This window comes from Amphiura filiformis, chromosome 15, assembly GCF_039555335.1.
Source record: "Amphiura filiformis chromosome 15, Afil_fr2py, whole genome shotgun sequence".
Classification (NCBI taxonomy): Eukaryota; Metazoa; Echinodermata; class Ophiuroidea; order Amphilepidida; family Amphiuridae; genus Amphiura; species Amphiura filiformis.
This window is the reverse complement of record NC_092642.1, coordinates 25,368,370-25,389,401: the sequence shown is the minus strand read 5'-3', so window position 1 is coordinate 25,389,401 and position 21,032 is coordinate 25,368,370. Positions and strand designations below refer to the sequence as shown.

The 21,032-nt window shown below is 35.8% G+C and overlaps 2 protein-coding genes across 2 annotated transcripts in view; both read right to left on the bottom strand.

Moving 5' to 3' along the window:
* Positions 1–709: 709 nt before the first annotated feature.
* The window catches only part of LOC140171427 (uncharacterized), a 443,410-nt gene continuing 423,087 nt past the window's right edge, over positions 710–21,032 (bottom strand). Inside the window, exons 3-6 of the mRNA XM_072194687.1 lie at positions 4,477–4,764; positions 3,646–3,747; positions 2,515–2,724; positions 710–1,055 (exon numbers count right to left, since the gene is read on the bottom strand). Coding sequence (XP_072050788.1) covers positions 844–1,055; positions 2,515–2,724; positions 3,646–3,747; positions 4,477–4,764 — 812 coding nt within the window. The 3' untranslated portion in view covers positions 710–843. The remainder of the gene's footprint in view (positions 1,056–2,514; positions 2,725–3,645; positions 3,748–4,476; positions 4,765–21,032) is intronic.
* On the bottom strand, positions 7,925–19,146 carry LOC140171990 (uncharacterized). The gene is made up of 2 exons (XM_072195338.1): positions 19,035–19,146; positions 7,925–8,594 (listed from the first exon to the last, which is right to left on the bottom strand). The coding sequence occupies exons 1-2, from the start codon at positions 19,058–19,060 to the stop codon at positions 7,925–7,927; spliced, it is 696 nt and encodes a 231-aa protein (XP_072051439.1). The 5' UTR covers positions 19,061–19,146.

Genomic DNA, 21,032 nt, shown 5'->3' with positions numbered 1-21,032 from the left:
CATATTTGATCCCACCATGTCTATGCGTGACCACATTACCACCCTCACAAAGTCTGTCAATTTCCATCTTCGTAATCTTTACCGCATCCATAAATTCATTGACCAGGATACCTGTCACCATGCTGTTCGCTCTCTCATACTGTCCCGACTTGATTATGGCAATGCAATCCTCTATGGTATCACTCAAGGTGAAAGAAATAGACTGCAGAAGCTGCAAAATCGTGCTGTGCGTTTGATTTTCTCTGTCCCTCGCTCAACTGGTACCTCCGACCTTCTCATTCAATTGCATTGGCTTCCAATCCAGGACCGAATTCTTTTTAAACTCCTGCTTTATGTTTTCAAGTGCTCTCAGGGCCGTGCCCCCAATTATCTTTGTGAGCTTCTTTCAGCCTATGCTCCCGGAAGAGAATTGAGATCTTCTTCCGATAAGACCCTGCTTAGTCAGCCTAGGGCACATAGAGGATCTGGTTTAAATACCTTCTCTGTCTCTGGCCCGAGGGAATGGAACAAACTCCCTAAAGCCATCAGGGAGTCTCCATCAATTCCAGTTTTCAGGAAGAAACTGAAAACTCACCTTTTCAGTTAGCTTCTTTCTTGTTCCACTGTGTTTTTTTTTTCCCCATCCTTTCTCTCCTTGTTCAGCGCCTTGATAAATTTTAAAGGCGCTATATAAATAGCTTTATGTATGTATGTATGTATGTATGCAACTTTCTAAAATGGATCTTATACAAGCAAGATACCAGTTAATGAGAGTTAAGAACTAAAATCAGTTCTTAAACAATTTTTCTAGAGCAACTGTAAACTTAAGATACATCTTGTTGCCCATCTTGTAATCATCAGACTTCATTTCATCTTGAATTTAGTCGGATCAGTACAGTATTTTTTGTACATTTTCTCAAGATGGCTACCTTCTAAGTCATCCATTGTATCACATAGGTCCCCTAGTTTCTTCTCCTTCAACCACTCCTGGACGTCTGTTTCATTCCAATCGCTGACAGATGGCTTTGATGGGGTTGCTGCATGATGCCCAGTTGCCTGTGTAGCTCCAATTGAACCTAGAATAACAAAAATTAAATACAGAATCTCAGGATATTCATCATCTTAGTACAGAATACAAGTTGAACAAAGAAGTCACTTGGCACCCCTGGGATTTGAACCTTTGACCCCCGCATGCCAAGCACACGATCACGGACCGGTAGCTACACAGGTTATATAAAGGGTATAAAACGTTTTAATAACATTCAAAAAAACATTTTTAAGAACTTGATGCAAAACATTCTAGCATAAATTATTGACAACATATTTTGAAAAAATGTTTGTCAAAAAATACTTTGCAATAACATTTTGACAACATTTTAAAATTATTGTTGTAGTGTTTTTTCATATAAAACTTTCAAAAAATGCTCTCATGACCTTTTTTAAAGCCTTAATGTACGATCTTTTTAAATTTTTAGATTTTTCTTTTTTTCTTCTAAAATGATAATATGCAATCATGAAAGTTCCCAATACATTTGAACGCGAAAAACATTAGGAATTTGCAAAGAAACAACATCATAAACTTCACCTCTATCACTCGAAACATCTCGCACTATTTGGATTAGGACAGCGAGTGCGGCCTCAGAGTTAGTCTCCCACGCAGCCAGAGTTACGCCCTCCACATGTGGAGGGAGCGTAACCAAGCTAGTTTTGTACGAGACTACGGTTTGCGATCGTGGCCGAAAGTCATAAAGTCATAATCTAAAAAATTATGACTTTATGTCGGACCAACAGAAAATCGTCCCGTTTTACTACAAATAGGACGAATTTGACAGTTGACATTTTAACCAAAAAGCATTTATAACATATTTATAACGTTTTTTAAAAACATTTTTGTGTTTGCTGGATATAAGCATAGATATATTAGTCAAAACTATATAGTTCTAGATAGATTATAGTCCAGTAGCAAGTTAGATGGTTTTACCAGTTCTCATGCTTACAATGTATTTTTTGCTCATTTTTGCATTTGCACTTTGTGGGTACAGATAATATTCAGGTTGGTGCAAACTCATCATCCTTCAGCAATTTAATTATTTCAAGGTCTAAATTTACATAGGAGTGAAAATTCAAAATTTGCCAGTTTTAGTCCAAACCAATGACAATTAACAGATTCAGAAAAAGTCATTACACAGAGCTCAGATCTGGTATAGACGAATTAATCTATTTTTACGAATTCTTACACCTCAATGGCAGCCATAACTGGGTCCCTGTTGGGTCCATCCCACCTGAAATGTGAAACGATGCAGTCTTGGTGGGGATTCAAACTGTACTCATGTTACACATAGACAAAATAATGATGAAAGTTTACAACACAATACAATATAACATTGATTTTTAAGCGACTTTAATCAACCCAATTGAGCAGTCACAACACCAGTTTGGTGCAGAGGGGACCCAGTAATGGCCAAATGAATTCTGTCCATCACTTGGCGTGTTGGATTCGTCTATACAAAACTAAAAACTTGTTAGCATTCTTACCCTCTGGCTCATCATGAGCTCTTATCTCTTGTGCTGATTCCTCCAATGCTGTCAAGAGTGATGGCAAGTCTGTTTGTGTCAGATCCTCAGTAAAGAACTTGTAGTAGAGCTTTGTTCCCAGTAGAGCACCCAACCATCCATCTGGCTTATAGCCTTCTTGTACATGTAGTGGAATGACCTTTTTCTGTAACTTGTATGCATACTGCGCCTCTACAAAACATAAGTAAATCAGACCCACAACCGACATCAGTATTTTGATTTTAGGCTTGTTTTAATCAGGCTTACTTATCACATCAGATTTAAAATTCTGGCTCACAAAACTGCAAATGTAATAGGGCATTTACGGAGTACGAAAAGTAACAACCATGTGCAACTATTAAAATGTATTAAATCAATGAATTTCTGGCTTGAACACATATTCGACTATACAGTGGACACTGCATCCAAAAATTTTCCAAATTCTCAGACACCCCCTGTATTGGACAAGTGTAATGGACGGCACTATCATGCCAAATAACAACCATTTTCAAAATTTTAAAATTGCTTCGCCACCTATCAAAATACCCTTGCGCCGCCTCGGTTTGACTAATATTTTGATCGTAATAAGTAAACGTCTTATTCAGTTGATTTATTCAAATCTTGGATTTTGTTAAAACTACAGCAGCTAAAGTCTTGTTTTTTGCAGGGTATCTTAGTTTACTAAAGTACATTAGAACTTTGTAAAAAAACATTTTGAATACTGCTGAGGCAGTGGCGTGCGCAGCACATTGAAAGTGGAGGGGCCAGGTTGTTTGGTTCCCCTGAATGGAGTCTGATTAGGAGTGTAAGGTGCAGGCGAAATCAGTCATTTCGGGGGAAATGACTGATCCGAAATGACTGATTTCCCCGAAATGACTGATTTCCCCAAATGACCAACAAAAGTGGGGGCATGGCCCCTGCCCCCTGCACTGTGTTGAGGCCATCCTCAGCAAATATTACAATATGACTTTATGGAAAAAAACAATTCAATTATGGAAAAGTTTGACTTACTTTCATTTCAGTAATCAATAATATTATTAGTAGGTCTACATGTAGTTTTAATCCACAAACTATTTTACAATATTTTGTACACTGCCTTACAATATTACCTACCTGTTCTGCAGCTTTGACTGTTCTTGTAAGCTTCTGACATGAACATGAGGATTATGTCTGATTTCTCTACAGCATCAGCCATTGAGGTCAAGATATCATCCCCTGTATGAGACAAAGACAAAATAATATGACTATTATGATTTATACATTCAGAGTCAAAAGCAAAAGTCATGTTATTGGATCAGGATGTCTGTTCCTATAGCAAAAAGTAATATTAATAGATGATTTGTATAATTATTTAGAGTCAAATGCAAAAGTTCACTATGCGACTTGTCATCAAAATAGCGATGTGAATGAAATGAAATGAAAAATATAAAACATCACATAACTATGAGGGCGTATCCAAACGTTTTTGACATCACCCAGAACTTTTGGATACCCCCTCGTATACATTTAGCATTAGCTTTGGATATTAATTTTGTCCCCCGAATTGCCATGTGAAAAATCAATAAAATAATCAAATGTCCAAATCTACCGTTAAATGACAAAAGTATATTAAACAATAAGCATATTTGTTGTTGACAATATTACTAACTAATTAAAATAATTTAATTCCCTTTTATAACACTGAAAACTACCTCATAAAATAAAAACAAAATTCACTTGGTTCTGTCAAACAAAACATATGCAAATGATGTGTGGGTGTTCCAGATGCCATCTTAAAACAAGTCAGTCAAGAAAACGTGATGATTTTTAAGCATACAAAATACACCTGTTGATGGAGATTTTCAAATGCACAAATAAACAAGTAATAAAATATTGCCCCAAAATGTCCATAATTATATAATAAATAATGTTTACCAACTTGCTACAAGGTTTTAACAATCTTACTCATATGAGTGAGATCCATCCAGACCTTGAAGCCATTATTGACCAAATCATCCCTGACCATTACTGCAATGTTCTTGAAATCCCACTGATAGCTGATCATGACTTTGGCTGGATGTGCTGCAGCTCTCTTTGGTTCCTTCATGGATTCTTCATATGATGGCGTAGGTTCTTGTTGAGTGGTTTCTCTTGTTGGCAGGTCTTCACGTCTGTTGTTGTTGATTACCCAAAAGGCCATTTCACTGGCATTCCGCAAATTTCTGTTTGTAGATCTTCTAAGTTTATCCAACACTGAAAAAAAATAACATTTAGAAATTTCAGGAAATAAAACCAGAAATATAAATATACACAATGTTTACTAGATCCAAAGTGATAATTTAAAACTACAATTGTTGACAAATATACTCATGAACACACTGGAAGATCCCTGGAAGATATGCCTAATTCTTACTATGCTCTTCCCCAGCTGACACTTATCCATAAAATTTAACCCATCCTGACTTGCACAATGAAGTATTTTTCTTCTCTGGCCTGAAACTTCTGTGACATCTTTATAACACGATCAATCCAACCCAACACACTAAATGCTACTGTCAGTATGCAATGTGCCAGAGTGCCAGTGCAAAGGGCAAAGGTCGAAACTTGAAATCAAGTAAGAAATGATGTAAGTGATCACCAACCATGGCAGTGGTTAGCATGAGGCCTATAACATAGACCTAAAATACATGCACATATTTGGGGGGCTTTGGGGCAGCCAAAATGAAGGGCGGCGGAAGAAGAAGAAAAGGTCAAAAACAGGGCGCCAAAAACTAAAGGGCGGCAAAAAGAATTAGTAAATAAAAAAAGGGCGGAAAAATTTGATAAAGCATAAAATATTTTGATGAAATGGTACTATACACCAAAATGTGTTACTTTTAGGGCACTTGCGCCTGAAATCCTTTTTTTTTTTTTTTTTTTTGCTCTTCACTTTTTCAAACAACTGGAAAACAAATTGGGTCAACCTTTTCGGGCTGTTGAGGAAGGGGCGGCAAAAATGAATTTTCTTCAGCCCCCAGTGTTGGGGTGGCCACGGTACACCACTGAAATAGGCCTATATAAAATGTTGTATGTGTATGCCCAGAATGAAAATGAATTCCCTGCCTAACTAAATTGAGACCAGTCAAGGTAAATGGTGAAAATGAGGGCTTTAGGGTACATAACACTAAATAGCTTTACATAGACTTTACGTGCAAAATAGGGGTCACGTTTTAGGCCATAAGTCGAGTTACCTCTCACTTTGAAATATATATTTGATATCATCTTAATCAGAACAAAATTCTGCATAACATATCTGAAAATGACACAACATTTTCTGTCTACTTTTGAGAAAATTAGCGCTATATAAAAGGTCCGATTTTCCCGTGTTTACGTCCGACTGCTAACCGCGTGTTGACCGCGTGTGTTCATGCGCTCATTATCGTAAACATCACTCAAATGTTTGCGTTTTCTTTTCAAATTAGTAGAGATCACATTCACAAGTTCTAGTAAAACACGATTTTCAACACTAAACTTGTTAATATTGCACCGATTTTGCACAATTTGTATGCAAAGTTGGGACTATAGTCGTGATAAACTTTTGCCGGAAACCGCTTCACAGGCGGATTTAGTGGTATGAACCCTTGAAGAGGTCAAAACATTGGTTTTAGGCCTTGAAAATGATTTTGTTATCTTTTCCACTATATTTTGAATTAATTTTAAGAAATTTTGGCTTATTTTCTTTCATACTTTAGACAGGATGTTGATTTCAAACACAAGCATGATAGCCGACAATTGCCATTTTTTGTCATTTTGATGCACATGAACGCACAATGGTTGCCGATTTGCCATTTTCATGAAGATATTAAGTGATGTTAAGAGTAAACGTTCTTTGAACATATTTTACAAGTGCATAACTTCAAAATTAAAACATTCTCACTACGTGCAGAATATTTAGAAAGACGAGAAATGTCAATCAAGTAGGCCTACCCCCTCCAGCGTCAATTTTAACCCGTTTTGTCCAAAAGGCAAATGTAATGAATGGCTATTTGAAATTAAACATTAATATAAATTAAACTTTGAATGTTATAACAATTTACAATACTGGACAGTGGTATAAATAAAGCAAACTAGAAACTTAAATATCTTAAATCTAATTTTTTATGCAATTTTATTAAAATTGAAGGCCAAAACTTAAGTTTAAATGACAAAATATTTAGTTAAAAAAGAACAATGAAATTCAAAATTTTCTTTGTAATTTAAACACCAATAAACAATGTTTTCAATATTTTGAAACTCTTCTTTATTCATAGCAAAAGGTTTCAAACTTCTACCAAAATCGGAACTTTTATTAAATTGGAAATAAAAGCAGGCCTATTCATGCAAATTCACGTGACAGCGAAAAACCTGGCGGCGTCCATGTATGCGCTTGTTGATGTCCTCTTTTTTTCTTCGCGTGCATTTTAAATAGATAAAGACGCGCAGAAAACGCACAGGATTGCTCCTTAAAGGGTACATAACACTAAATAGCTTTCCATAGACTTTACGTGCAAAATAGGGGTCACGTTTTAGGCCATAAGTCGAGTTACCTCTCACTTTGAAATATATATTTGATATCATCTTAATCAGAACAAAATTCTGCATAACATATCTGAAAATGACACAACATTTTCCGTCTACTTTTTTAGAAAATTAGCGCTATATAAAAAGGTCCGATTTTCCCGTGTTTACGTCCGACTGCTAACGGCGCTTTTGACTGCGTGTGTTCATGCGCTCATTATCGTAAACATCACTCAAATGTTTGCATTTTCTTTTCAAATTAGTAGAGATCACATTCACAAGTTCTAGTAAAACACGATTTTCAACACTAAACTTGTTAATATTGCACCGATTTTGCACAATTTGTATGCAAAGTTGGGACTATAGTCGTGATAAACTTTTGCCGGAAACCGCTTCACAGGCGGATTTAGTGGTATGAACCCTTTACTTAAAGCAGTTGTATAATCAAAGACCACATTCATGTCTCTTTCAAAAATAATGATTTTCATGCAGCAGCTTAAAACCAACAAGAGATCAGAAATCACAGTACCTACACTACAGAATGGATTGTTATAATGATTTAGTTTTATCTACCTCCCATCCCATACCAGTTACCTATTTCATAATTACTTACATGGAACTGCTTCTTGAAGTTGAGGGGATTTCCTGATGGATTCCATGTTTGCCAGGTTCCACACAGCTTCAGCAGCAATGCACTGTTCCTCTTCATGATATCCATCTTGTAACATACATACTATGGCGGGAATGCCACCTTCTTTCTCAATCTCAAGCTTGTTGCTGTCATTTATTGCCAGATGATTTAAACAATCCAAAATTTCCCTGGCAGAAAATGAAGCGCTTTCATCATCACAAGTGATGTGTTCTCCTTGAAGGTCATTCACGTGCTCCACAAGCGTGCCACTATTCCATCTCCTGTTGCAAGGACACTACTTTCTGATTCATCAACAACATACGCCAAGATCATCAGAGAGAAACCACTGACTGTCTTGTTTTGTAATTTCAAGTATTCTTTTAAGATGTCAAATGCTTTTGCATCTCGGAAGATTTTGCGGTTACTGCTACATTGTGATATTGAGATGAAAAGAATTCCTATAATGTATGCTACTACATCTTCTATGGGTTCAAATTTGTCCTCATCTTCAAAGTATATTTCAAGTTTGCCAAGGCCTGCAAGTAGCAAAGGAATACTTCCACATTTTCCCAACTCAGCAGCAAGCTCATGGCAAGGATCAGTAAAAGTGCAGTAGGTACCCAACATCTCCTCCAAACTTTTGTACCCTTGTTGGCCCCATTTTTCATTCTCCAGGAATGCACACAATCCACTCCACATTCTAGGGAACAGCTCACCAAAACCTTGCTTTACCAAATATGATGTAACTGGTTTTTCACCAATATCATCTACCTCCTCCAAAGCATTCCCTATGGTCTCCAGGGCCTTACGTGCCTTTGTTGTAGTATAATCATCACATGTCTTGAGATACTGAAGTGCCTTATCCAATTCTGGTTTAACTTTTCCAAATGTTAGTGGTTGCTGTCCTGGAACAGATCTGCAATTTTACAAATCAAAAAGTGACATAAAATATTGCAATGTTCAAATGGACATCAGATTGATACTGACCATAATCTTAACATTACATGGATTATTAAGAAGCATCTACTACTGCTTCTTTTTAGGGGTATCATCATTTTCTTGGAAGGGGGTCATGAGTATGTAGGTGACTGGAGTCAATTTTCATGGCCCCCTATTGCAGGCTAAATGTTGTTATGACCCCCCCCCCCCATCTTGGTTCAAATTTTCAACAAAAATAATTTTTTGGCAACCATAATATTTGGGAAGCACTGAAAGCGACATAATAATTAACCCTAGTTAAGAGTCAAAATCAAAAGCATAAGACCCAGGCATATTATTAAAGCCATAGACCTCTCTTCCCGTCAAAAAAGCCACTGTTTTTCATATTAAATATTTTGTTAGTCGCCCTTGTGTGACATTATGTTGTACAAGATCTTGAACTGAGTTGGTATAGCATCATCATGCAGTACGAATGGGCATATATGAATGGATCTCTCTTATACCAGGATTTGATATAGAACTCAGCAAACACAAAAATGTTGTTAAAACGTTATAAACAGGTTATATATGTGTTTTGTTTTTGGTCAAACCATTTGAAGAACATTTAATTATTGGGTTATATAAATAAAGATCATGAAAACAATTTTAACAAGTTTTATACGAAAAAACACATCACATTTTAAAAATGTTGGTAAAACGTTATTTTAAAATATTTTTTACAAACATTTGTGCAAAATATTTTGTCAACATTTGAAATTTTTTGCAGCAAGGTTTCAAAATGATGTTTTAGAGTGTTATTAAAACTTTTTATAACCAGGGGTGGTTCTTGAATTCTGGGTACCCATGCTTAATCCGGGGTCCCTGGAGGTAACTCATACTGAAACTAGTTTTAAGTAAAATTATACCCTTAGCAGGACCAGATTTCTGTAAAAAATATACCCCTATAGCTGGACCAAATACCCCAAGTGGGACCAGATTGCTATAAAAACATACCACTAGTTTTCTGTGGGAGTTTTGGTGAAAGCCCCCCCATAAGACCAAGTGCACAAATATGACAATTATTGCACCACAAATGACTTTTGAAAGTCAAAAACTCACATTTTAATTGTTTTATTTTGATCAAAAGTTCCCGGCAAAAATTCCAATAAATGATAAATTACATGGGCAATGGCATTGAATAAAAAAAATTGATACCAATTTGGAGACTAGAACAGATGAATTGATATTCCTAGCAAGTAGTGGGACTACAAGGGTATTTTGGAATATTATGTGCCTAGAGAGAGTCATTTTTTTATTTGATACCCTTATACCGCTGAGTGCACCAAATCTGTGTAACTTAACTAGTTTAGTAGCTTACTTCTTTAGTAACTGCTCTGCGTTTTTGATAGTGTGTAATGTTCCAGCCCTGCAACCAGGTGAACCGGGAATGGAAGAAATAGTGGGGCATATGTAATTCCTCAAGGGTCGGGAAATATACTTAAAATACAATCCCATCCAGGGCCAGTCGGATTGGGATAGCATGGATCTGCCATTATCAGGTTAACATAAATGATTATAATTATGAGGAAAGAATTTATTTCTGTGATTGTATCCAATACAATAATTGTATGCAATACTTGCTTATGATATACTATTTTCTCAAGTGTTTGCCATTCTAAATTATGTACTTTTATATAGGCCTACAATTATGTTCATGCGCGTATTTTGGGGGGGGCTTTGGGGGCGCCAGCCCCCCGGGGTCAAAGCAGGTGGCGGCCAAATCGAAGGAGCGGCGGAAAGAAGAAGGGGCGGCAAAAAGAATTAATAAAGGAAAAAGGGCGAAAAATGTGAAAAAATTGTACTATACATCATAAAATGTTCCGTCAGCAGGCCTACACGAAAGGTTCGCGGTGCCGCATACGAGACGCTCCACACACAGAATACGCACGAATGCGAAATATCTTATTATTTACTTTCAAAATCTCATCAATATCAATGATTTTCTCCTCTATCTATGAATCGATTTGCTTACTCGCCAACTTACTCCTCCAACGATGAAGAGTATGTTGCTGAGTAAATAACAATAGCTGAGGCGTAACTTTACTAGTCTAGTAACTTACACGCATTTGAAAGTCACAAAATTCTGAGATACTCGGCAACTTACTCCCGTGGGGTCACTCAACTTGCAATACTGACCGCACGATTGTTACCATAATTGCGGAAAAAGGGTTCATTTTAGGGCTTGTCCACGGACAAAAATTGTCTGTGAAATTGGAAGAATAGGGGTGTTTTATTGCACAAATGTCCATGAAATTGAAAAACAGGGTTCTTATTATTTTCTCCCGATCCCGTGGATAGCTGGCCAGATAAATAAATCACAGGAATAAATTTGGTTTCCTACTTCGTACTCATCCCGTAATCAATATTGTTCTTGGTTCTATTTTGTGCGTAGCCTTAGCATAGATTCGCAGAAATGTTACTATAGCCACGGGAAGGCTCTACATAACGGTAGCTGGTTCTGTTACTGATTTCGGAATAGTTAGCACTGTAATTATACAGGGTGTCACAGAAATATTTGTATTTCAACAACCACCACTATGTATCTCTGATTTATATGTAAGGTGTACTACTTGAATTCTGTGATGCCTGTTAATTACTGAAAAAACATTCATATAAAAGCCTCGTCCTTGAAATGTTGAAATAGGGTCAAAATTGCAAATGTGTCCTTGGAATCTAAAAAATAGGTGTGTTTCAGAGCTGAGTACCATTTTGTCCTTGTTTTGGAGTAAAAAAGGAGGCAAAATTTCATGATTTGTTCTTGAAATCAACTGCAAAAGGGGGTAATTTGTACTTGTGGTAACGGTCCTATGCGTCCCCCCTGCCATGGAGTGACCCCACCGGGAACTTACTCCGCAAAAGATGAAGAGTAAGTTGCAGAGTAACATATAACTTACTAGTCTAGTAACTTAAGCCGATTTGGAGGTCTCAAAATGCAAGATACTCGCCAACTTACTAAACTAGTAGTAGGTATAGCACACACAAAATTCAATTACACAGTAGGTCTACAAAATTAGGTGCATTTAAGAGATCTCTGAAAAAGAAAAAGAATGGTGAAAAAATCATCGTGATCGGGCTTACGGTTCTTGAGATATTGTCATTTGAAGTTCGGAAAAAATGACCGAAAACCTGCCACCGAAAGCCATTTTTGGCCAAAAATGAGATTTTCTCAAGTTCAAACACCCCTAAAAATGAAATTATACAAAAAGGATGACTGAAAATCACAGAGACAAGACACTTTTCATAGGTTAATACATATTTAATAAAATCAGGTGTATTACTAATCCCATTTTTGTACAATACACTCTCGGATATGCCAATTTATGCAAAAATCACAACTGCAAATGAGAAAATCATGAAAAAACGACTAAGTACAGCTAATTAATATGCGTAAATTGAATATCTGGACTTCTACAAGTAGTTCAGTGATGAAACTTGGTATCATGATTACTTGTGACAAGATGTATCTTAAAATGTGCAATTCAGCTAATTATCTCATTAAATATGCAAATTAGCTAATTACATATTCAAATTTCAAATATGCAAATTAAGTATGATATATCGGCACTTTTTCAACATGAATGTAATCCACAACATATCTATAGTATGTTTAAATATATATCTGAACACTTTACACCACATGAAACATGAATATTGTTGTCAATTTGAAAGAAATAATTTATTTTTAAGCTTGAAAATATTACATGGTAAATGATCACCTCATTAAATATGCGAAAAACTTTGTTGAGCCACTAACCAGTAAAAAAATTACATATCATCACAGAATTGGTCAACAATCATAAATAAATATATGTTAATACATTCACAAGATGTTAAAACTCCTAAACATTTGGCAAATGCAAATAATTTAAAGTAAGAAAGCCCTTGATTGCCTAATTAAATATGCGAAAACACAACATGGTATACAGTCCAGCAAATCTTCAAATCATAATAATTCAACATTTTTATTTCTTGATTATGCTGAATTTGTGAACAAAATCATTATACATTTGTATAGACAGCTGATGGATTCATACATTTTCATTTCTGGATTGTATTGAATATAGGCTATGTGTAAACAATTACATTATTTGCATATGCAAAGCTGATTAATTAGGATTCATTAAAGTTCTTTCCATAATGGATTCATTGTCCGATAATTTCCAATTTCCATCGGTGCAAAGGTTGGTCTTGGCAGGGTCATCATACAAGTGATCTGAAATGACACAAAGAAAAGAAATAATAAATACCGTATGTAAGCCTATATCATGGTCTTCATGGAAGTCATTATCAATTAACAACATATTTTTCCTTTACAAAATACAATGTACAGAAAACATCAGAAATTCGGCTTGAATTCATTCTCGCAAAGATTCTCGTCAACAAAATTGCAAGAATCTAAATGGATTCTCATAAATATTTCAATTTATCATACAAAGTTATACGGCGAGAATCCATGGATTCATGAAATTCCACTGGGAGAATTCTCGCAATTGGTTGCGTATTTCTGACCCTGGAAAAATTTTCCATAAAAATAAATCAAAGTGATGAACAAAATATTTTTGATCAAATAAAATTTATTTTACTGAAGATCACATTTTTCAAACTCATTATGTCAGATTTCCCCTTAAAAAACAATCAAACAAACCAGAGCTGAGACAAATCAAGACAAGAGACCAACCAACGTAAAACTAAAAAGATCAACAAAGTGATAGGCCTATTAAATCTAAGCCATATATATTTATCTACATGTATTGGAAGTGAACTGGATAATATTAAAATTATACACATTAAAAACTTCCAGTTATTTTGCCAAAACAGCACTAGAATTTTTAAGTTTTCCTGTATTTAGCTGGAACTCTTCTATGCAATTCTTTTTCCTTTGGAGTAAGCGCAATCAGTGGAACAGCCACAACAAAGCACTTCCACATACGCACAATACACACGTACATGTACATGCTAGCATACTCTTCCATGCAACAAGTTGTTGGTCGCAGTGCTCTTTACTTTACATACTCCCTAAAATATGCATGTTTAAAATAATGTGCTGGTTTCCTCATTTATTCTACCATTATTATGCCTCTGATACTCAAGTTATTTATTACACGTATTATAAATATGTTTAAGTACATAAAACAATCAAAATATCTTACCAAAATAAGTCCGATCATGCACAAGATGGGTTATTTCGTCGGCCTACCAGCCTGTCAAATGAAGAATTTGTTCATGCACTAGCGCATGGCTTGGCGTCTTCAATCAGTTGAGTGAAAGTTGAACTGAAAGTTCTCGCGCATTTTCTGGAGTGTTACACTCAATGTACACAAAATATGAGTAGATCACAGACAATTATGGTGTTTATACTTCTATAATATAGTTTCATCTAGTCAAAACGGTCAAAAATTAAGCAATTCTGGGCAAGTTCACAAAATTCATTTGAACGACCGTAACTCCAAAAATATTTGTGTTGTCCAAAAGATGAACAGAAGGTCATGTACACCGCTGTTCGTCGTGGGCACTTAGTTTTAACTCCTAGTCTAAATGCGCGTCGCTTAGGCAGTTTTCCCGCGAAATTTGAAATTCAACTTGCGCTAATTTCGCTGCGCGTAAATACAGTCGCATTGTATTTCGCACTATACCGGCCTTTTAGTTCCCATTGTAGGCATAAATATTGATGTACTTTTATAAATAAAATGTTCTCTTTCATATAATATTGCTCATTTTTTCAAAAGTCAAAACAATGTCTTCAAAACATTGTTTTATTCAGATGTCCCAAAAATACAGATTTGAACTATTTTTCAGAAATTGCCAAATATATAAATTAAAAGCCAGTTCCAAATATTTTTCAGCGGAAATCCAGATATACCACATAGTTTTTATTAATAACTATCAATGTCGATATTCACTCATGCTTTCAAATTTAACGTATCAATTCTATTTTTTGAAATATATGTCTTCTAATTTTGGACTATTTTTTATTCCTTTTTTGCGTTGAAAATTTAAATATACCTTCCAGAAGATGTCCCTGTATTTTGCATATATATCATGATATATTACGATTTTTTTAAATTAAATCAATTGATAACCCCCCTATTCTTTTGTTTACTATGTATCCGTCTATTTTGTTTACAAACATTGAACAGCTGATCCCACAAATCAGCTGATCTTGCTATACATATCGCATTCGACATAACGCATGAAGGCCTAGCGCGTACCGGTATTAATCCATGCATACATGGTCAATATGTGCATGATATAAAATCAACATCTCTGATGAATTGAATGACATCGATTCTACAAAGCACGATACCAGCAGGAAGTCACAAAATGATCCAAAAAATAGATCAAGAGGACGATGAAACAAGCTACAGCATTTAGCAGCACAAATGAAATGGGCCAAAATGTAAATGACTGCAGGCCTGCACGGTTTACATTATTTCATAGCTTTTCCACACCCAGCGGACATGCAAATGCCGTCGTATTATAAAATAATAAATATAATTATGACTTATATATTAGTTCATGGATATACTATATCATCAGTCTTTGTCCATGGTTATCATGTACGTGACCGAAGGTGGTTTTATGCAGGATTTATCTTATCAACTTGATGCCGCGGCATGCAGCATTATACTTGTGAAGGAATCACCGTATCGTAGCCGTTGCGCGTAGCCGCGGTAGGCCTAGCTTACAGTATTTTTGTCCAATGATCAACACGATCAAGTTTTAAGCATACCAGGTATATATGTTGATTATATTTATATAATAAGCATTAACTATTATCTGGAATCTTGTATACACTTACAATATATTACTTTAGTTGAGACAAGCAAAACACGCCTAGGCCTCTACACATTAGGCAACAGGCCCGTAACCTTAGCCTAGCCCTAATAGGCCTACATTAATTCACTACCATGTAAAGCCATATCTATGTGTAAGTTTAATATGACTAAGCAAGACTGTGATAATCCCAATGATGAAACAAAGAGTTCCATGGTAGATTTACAAATTACTGGTAAATATAGGCCTATACCTATAGGCTTCTGTCTGTACAAGTTGATAAGCATTATACACAATGTACGCCGCTTGCGCGATTTCTAATAGAGACATAAGTGATAAAATTGAAAAACAATTTGGGATCCTGGTAGAAAGCCAGTGTTTTCAATGGTTAAGAAAAGATGATGATAATCATCATCTTCATCATGATGCTGATAATGATGATGTTGTAAATGATGATGTATGATGATGTTGTAGGTGATGATTATGATTTTGTAATGATGATGATGATGATGATGATGATGATGATGATGATGATGAAGATGATAATGATGACCATGATGGTAACTCTCATCATGATCATGATGACCATCATGTCATGTCAGCTGCATGATCATGATTACGAAGATCATGATGAACTTGGTCATGAACGATGATCGTGATCATGATGATCATAATTAGGCCTATAATGGTAATGTAATCGGTTATCATGTAATTGGTTAAGCGTAGGCCTAGCAATTATAACCCCTGGGGATAATATTTCCATCACCCACCCCTCTTTTACGTTGACCATCCATCAATATCTGAAAAGTTGCTGATGCATCGGACTTTAGTACAGACTCGTACATTTTTTAATGACCTTTGTTAGCCATTCCTGTAATTTCCTGAGATATTTTTTTTAATCATTAATATTATCTAAATACAACTTTAAGTCTGAAATCACACATATTTATTTTCACATAATTTGTAGAGTATAGGCCTAGGTGAGAGAGGAAACTTTAAGATTGCTTTTTATATGATTTACCAATTTCATTATTATAGGCATTTTGTGCACAAAACTTCTCAAATTTAGAACTCGGCTCAATTATCCACAAAACGCCGCGTCGGAAATCTGTACAAAATTGTGTGCATGGGCTATAATTATAAACATAGACTATTTCGAATGAGGACAGGTCATCTTTTTTAAAAAAAATAAGAAGAAAATTTCATGCATTAATTGTAAAACAATTCATAGGCCTAGGCCTATTCATTTGTATTGAAAATCATGAACTTAAACAAAAACATACACGACACATGCATGCCCAGCAAACACAAAACGTTTTCGACATAAGTCACAAAAGGTTAGCAAAGGTTGCTAAAAACTAAAGCCATGATTTCTCCGTGATACGGAAAAACGGAAAAAATCACGGAATTCGGGGTTGCTCACGGAAATTTGGAAATGCAACAAAGAAGTGAAAAACTGTGCAAAATGTCTACCCATACCCTTTTTGTGTTGATTTGCAAAATAGAACAAAGAAAAGTGATTATTTAGCAGTAATCAACCATTAAACAATCCATTCTAGCATTAATTCTATAGGCCTTCGATGCCAAATACACTTTTAAAACATGTTTGTTTTAACTCTTCAGTTCTTTATTGTGGAAAACGGAAATCGTCCAGTTTGACAACACGGATTTTAAATTTTGTAACACAGACTGAGAAATCAGGTATGAAGGTTATACTGAGGGTATAATACGTTTTATAACATTAACAAATATTTTTGATAACTACAAATATTTTTACATAATGTTATTTAAAAGTGTTGACAAAATATTTGGCAAATATGTTTGTAAAAATATTTTGTAAACACATTTTGACAACATTTTAAAAATGTTATTTTTGTGTGTTTTCATTTAATCTTTCCTGACATTACAACGTTTTTACTCAAACCAAAACCCAAAGCTGTTTTTAAAACGTTTTGTGTTTGCTGGTGGTCAGAGGAGACGAGAGAAGCCTGCTCTTGGCTTCAGTGGCGGCGCTACTGGGGGGGGTTGAGGCCCAAATATTTTTCTTGCCCCCCCCAGTTCCTCTCTCCCACACTTTTGAGGAAAAAACCTAAAATTACGTAAATTTCCACTTTTTGCGGCAATTTTGCGCAAAATTTGTCGATTTTGCCTGAATTCACTTTGCCCCCCCCTCATGCCCCCCTGAAAAAATTCCTGGTACCGCCATTGGTCGGCTCAGTTTTAGACGCGATCATTTAAAAAATAATGATTGATAGTAATAAAATAAAATTGTTAATAGTGATGTGACAATAAACCATTATACACTCATCATTTTTTTTAAAAGCCGGGGAAAAAAAGAAAATTTATATTATTTAGGCCTAGGCCTAGGCCACAGAATTCTGTGGCCTAGGCCTATACGCTAGGCTAGGCCGATGTTGGTATATATTATGCAGAAACATAAAGCTGTTCCTATTTTTACATTTCTATTTTTTTATGAACATTATTTTGTTAAGCATGAATTTTGATAGGCATGTATACAATCGCGCAATCTCCGGACCCGCCGAGTGCCTTTCAACAATCACCACGCTAGACGCTCTTTTGCATGTTGAATTTGTGTCCATTTTTGGACCACATTGAGGATGGCTTTACTCGGGTCATGGAATTGATATGTAAAATTTTTCTTCGGAATAAATTAAATTTGACCCTATATATTAATTGTATATTGACGAAATTTCTGAAATTCCGCTATTTTTTTAAAAAACCTGTTATTTTAGTTACTAATTTGGCAAGAGTTTAATTTTTACTCAGAAAGTCATGCAGAAATACTGCGAAGTTCGCTGGTGTTTTTAAGAAAATATTACGGCTTCAATAAATCCAGATATATTGTATGGTGCATTTATTACCCTATTTTTGATTTCTTGATGAATTATGTGTGTATTCGTTCAAATAGAGCCGTTATACTCATGTTTCCGTGCTTGTTTACTTCACGAAATTGCGCTGTGCACGCCGCCATTTCTATAAACAACCGCGCGCACGCGTAAACGACGTGCAATTGAGACTAAGCGAACTGAACTAAGTGCCCACTTTAACGTACGCACGAACAGCGGTGTATGTAGAGCAGGTCACAGGCTACCATATATGGTAAGGGTTTCTCTCTATATGGAGTGTAACACACCAGGAAAGTCCATTTTAAAAGAGGGTTTTTGCAAAACTGAGTGGACTCTGTGAAGGCTGGTTAATTACGGCCATTGAAGTGAGCATTTGTGCCGTGCATGAAAACATGGGTGCGGTAATTTTTTTAAATACTTCTGGAGTAATTACAATAATAATATTTAAAGGTAATAACAAGGACATATCAAGCTAAATAATGTTGAAATGATTATGTTTATAGCTACTTTCGTTTTCTCACAATGATTTTTGAAACATTGACTTGAATCAAGTGAAAATCTGTTTTTGTGCATGATTGCAAGGTTGGCAGGTTTTACTGTGTGTTGTGTGCTATGCCTACTAGTAGCTTACTCCAAAGTTATGCGGATTCGGTGCACTCAGCAGCTAGTGTGAGTCTTTCTCGCTAAAAATAGATTGAACATAATGAGTACCCAACCAGAATCAAGGCTAAACTTACCTTTTGGAACTTTTAACTTGCCCCATTCTCCTACCTTGAAGTTTCAATGTTCATGCATGTACCAGGAAGCTTAATTTATGTGGCGCACACACCAGCATCAGCAGTAGGCTCTACTATCTACATGTATAGGTTTTGGTGTGGAATGAACATCCTGGTATCCAAGCCTTCAAAAGTTTCCTTATATCTAAAAGTTCATTGGCATTTATGGCTATGAAAATGAAGTGGGTTAAATTTTTACAATAGGACATAAACAAAGTATGAACCATGTACAGAGGTCACCATTTATTATTCCTGCATGAAGTTTAACGAAAGTTCATTGGAAACAGATAGCAAAGGCATTCACAGAATCTATTTGAGAATGCCTGTGCTAGATCAACTTCCATCGTGAACTTTATCCCAACTTTTAACACTGTGGTGACTGCTCCATGTAAATAGACTCAATGCAGCACTAATCACTCATCTAGACCAGAAGTGAAAAACCCATGTGTAGTTTAACTCCCCATGTAAAAGCAACTTTTTTTAATAGAAGTAGCCCAATTGTGTGCATTATCCAACATGATAGCAACCCTGCAGAGTACACATTTGCATTATGAACTTCCTCTTACTACTGCACAGTTGCATATACTTTCATGTAAGGTCAGGTTCATATTGTGATTAGCTGTGATTGTTAGGGATCAAAAATAAATTCTGTCATAATTGATGAACTATGTTTTATATCAACAGTGTCACTGGGGATTCTTTTACATTTTCCAAATTTGATAAAATGTTTGGTATCAGGGATACCTCAGAACATACAGTGCACGGTGTATTAATTTCCTTCACGTGCCTTAAATTTTACATTCATAAGTGCAGATTTACACAGACTAACCTTAGTTTCAATGCTTTTCTGAATATGGTCAAATTGAAGCAGAAAATTGAGTATAAAATTGCTGAAAGTAAAAGGTAGATCGGCTCCATTTCAAACAAGAATATGTCTTTAAAAAAGACAAGTTCACGGATCAGGTGTATTAGGGTGGTGCAATAATTATGTGTACCCCGGGGTGAATTCTCAAATGGTCTGCCAAAAATCGCACCCCCCCTTTGGTCGTGCCAAAAACCTTTGCCCCCCTTTCGACGCGTACAAAAACCTTTGCCCCCCTTTTGACGTGCCAAAAATCTTTGCCCCCCTTACATGCAAGATTTTGGGGAACCAATTTAAAACCTTAAATTGTCTTAACATATAATGCGGCAGTGAAACTGCATATTTGAACGTGTTCATATGCGATTTTCCTCACGCCTTTTTAGGCGTAATATAAACGGTGCCCAAAATATCTGTGCCAAAAATTGCTTGCCCCCCTTCGACCTGCCAAAAATCGCTTGACCCCCCCCTTTCGACCTGCCAAAAAAATGCTTGCCCCCCTTTTGGCCTGCCAAAAAATCTTTGCCCCCCTATAATTCACCTTCCAGGTACACATATAATTATTGCACCACCCTTATAGTACATGTACTTTTAGCTACTTTGGTCTAACATTTAATATTCATATCTAACCTACTCTGCACTTATTGACAATAAATAAGTGATATGAGACTTAAAGCCTAAATGTACGATCTTTTTAAATTTTTAAATTTTTCTTTTTTTCTTCTAAAATGATAATATGCAATCATTATGAAAGTTCCCAATACATTTGGACGCGAAAAACATTGGGAATTTGCAAAGAAACAACATCATAAACTTCACCTTTATCACCGAAACATCTGCACTATTTGGATTAGGACAGCGAGTGCGGCCTCAGAGTTAGTCTCCTACGCGGCCAGCTTGGTTACGCTCCCTCCGCATGTGGAGGAGTGTAACCAAGCTAGTTTTGTAGGAGACTACGGTTTTGATCGTGGTAGCCCGACATAAAGTCATAATCTAAAATTATGACTTTATGTCAGACCAACAGAAAATCGTCCCTTTTTACTATAAATAGGACGAATTTGACAGTTTGCTCATAGATTTAAGTTAGAACATGTGTAAGT

What these genes read in the sequence shown, in the direction of transcription:
- LOC140171990 (XM_072195338.1), bottom strand. Translation starts at nt 19,060, where the DNA reads ATGGGGCAAGTTAAAAGTTCCAAAAG. An exon ending in CAAGTTAAAAGTTCCAAAAG is followed by an intron (nt 8,595 to 19,034) that starts GTAAGTTTAGCC and finishes GTAAAATTGCAG; the next exon opens with ATCTGTTCCAGGACAGCAAC.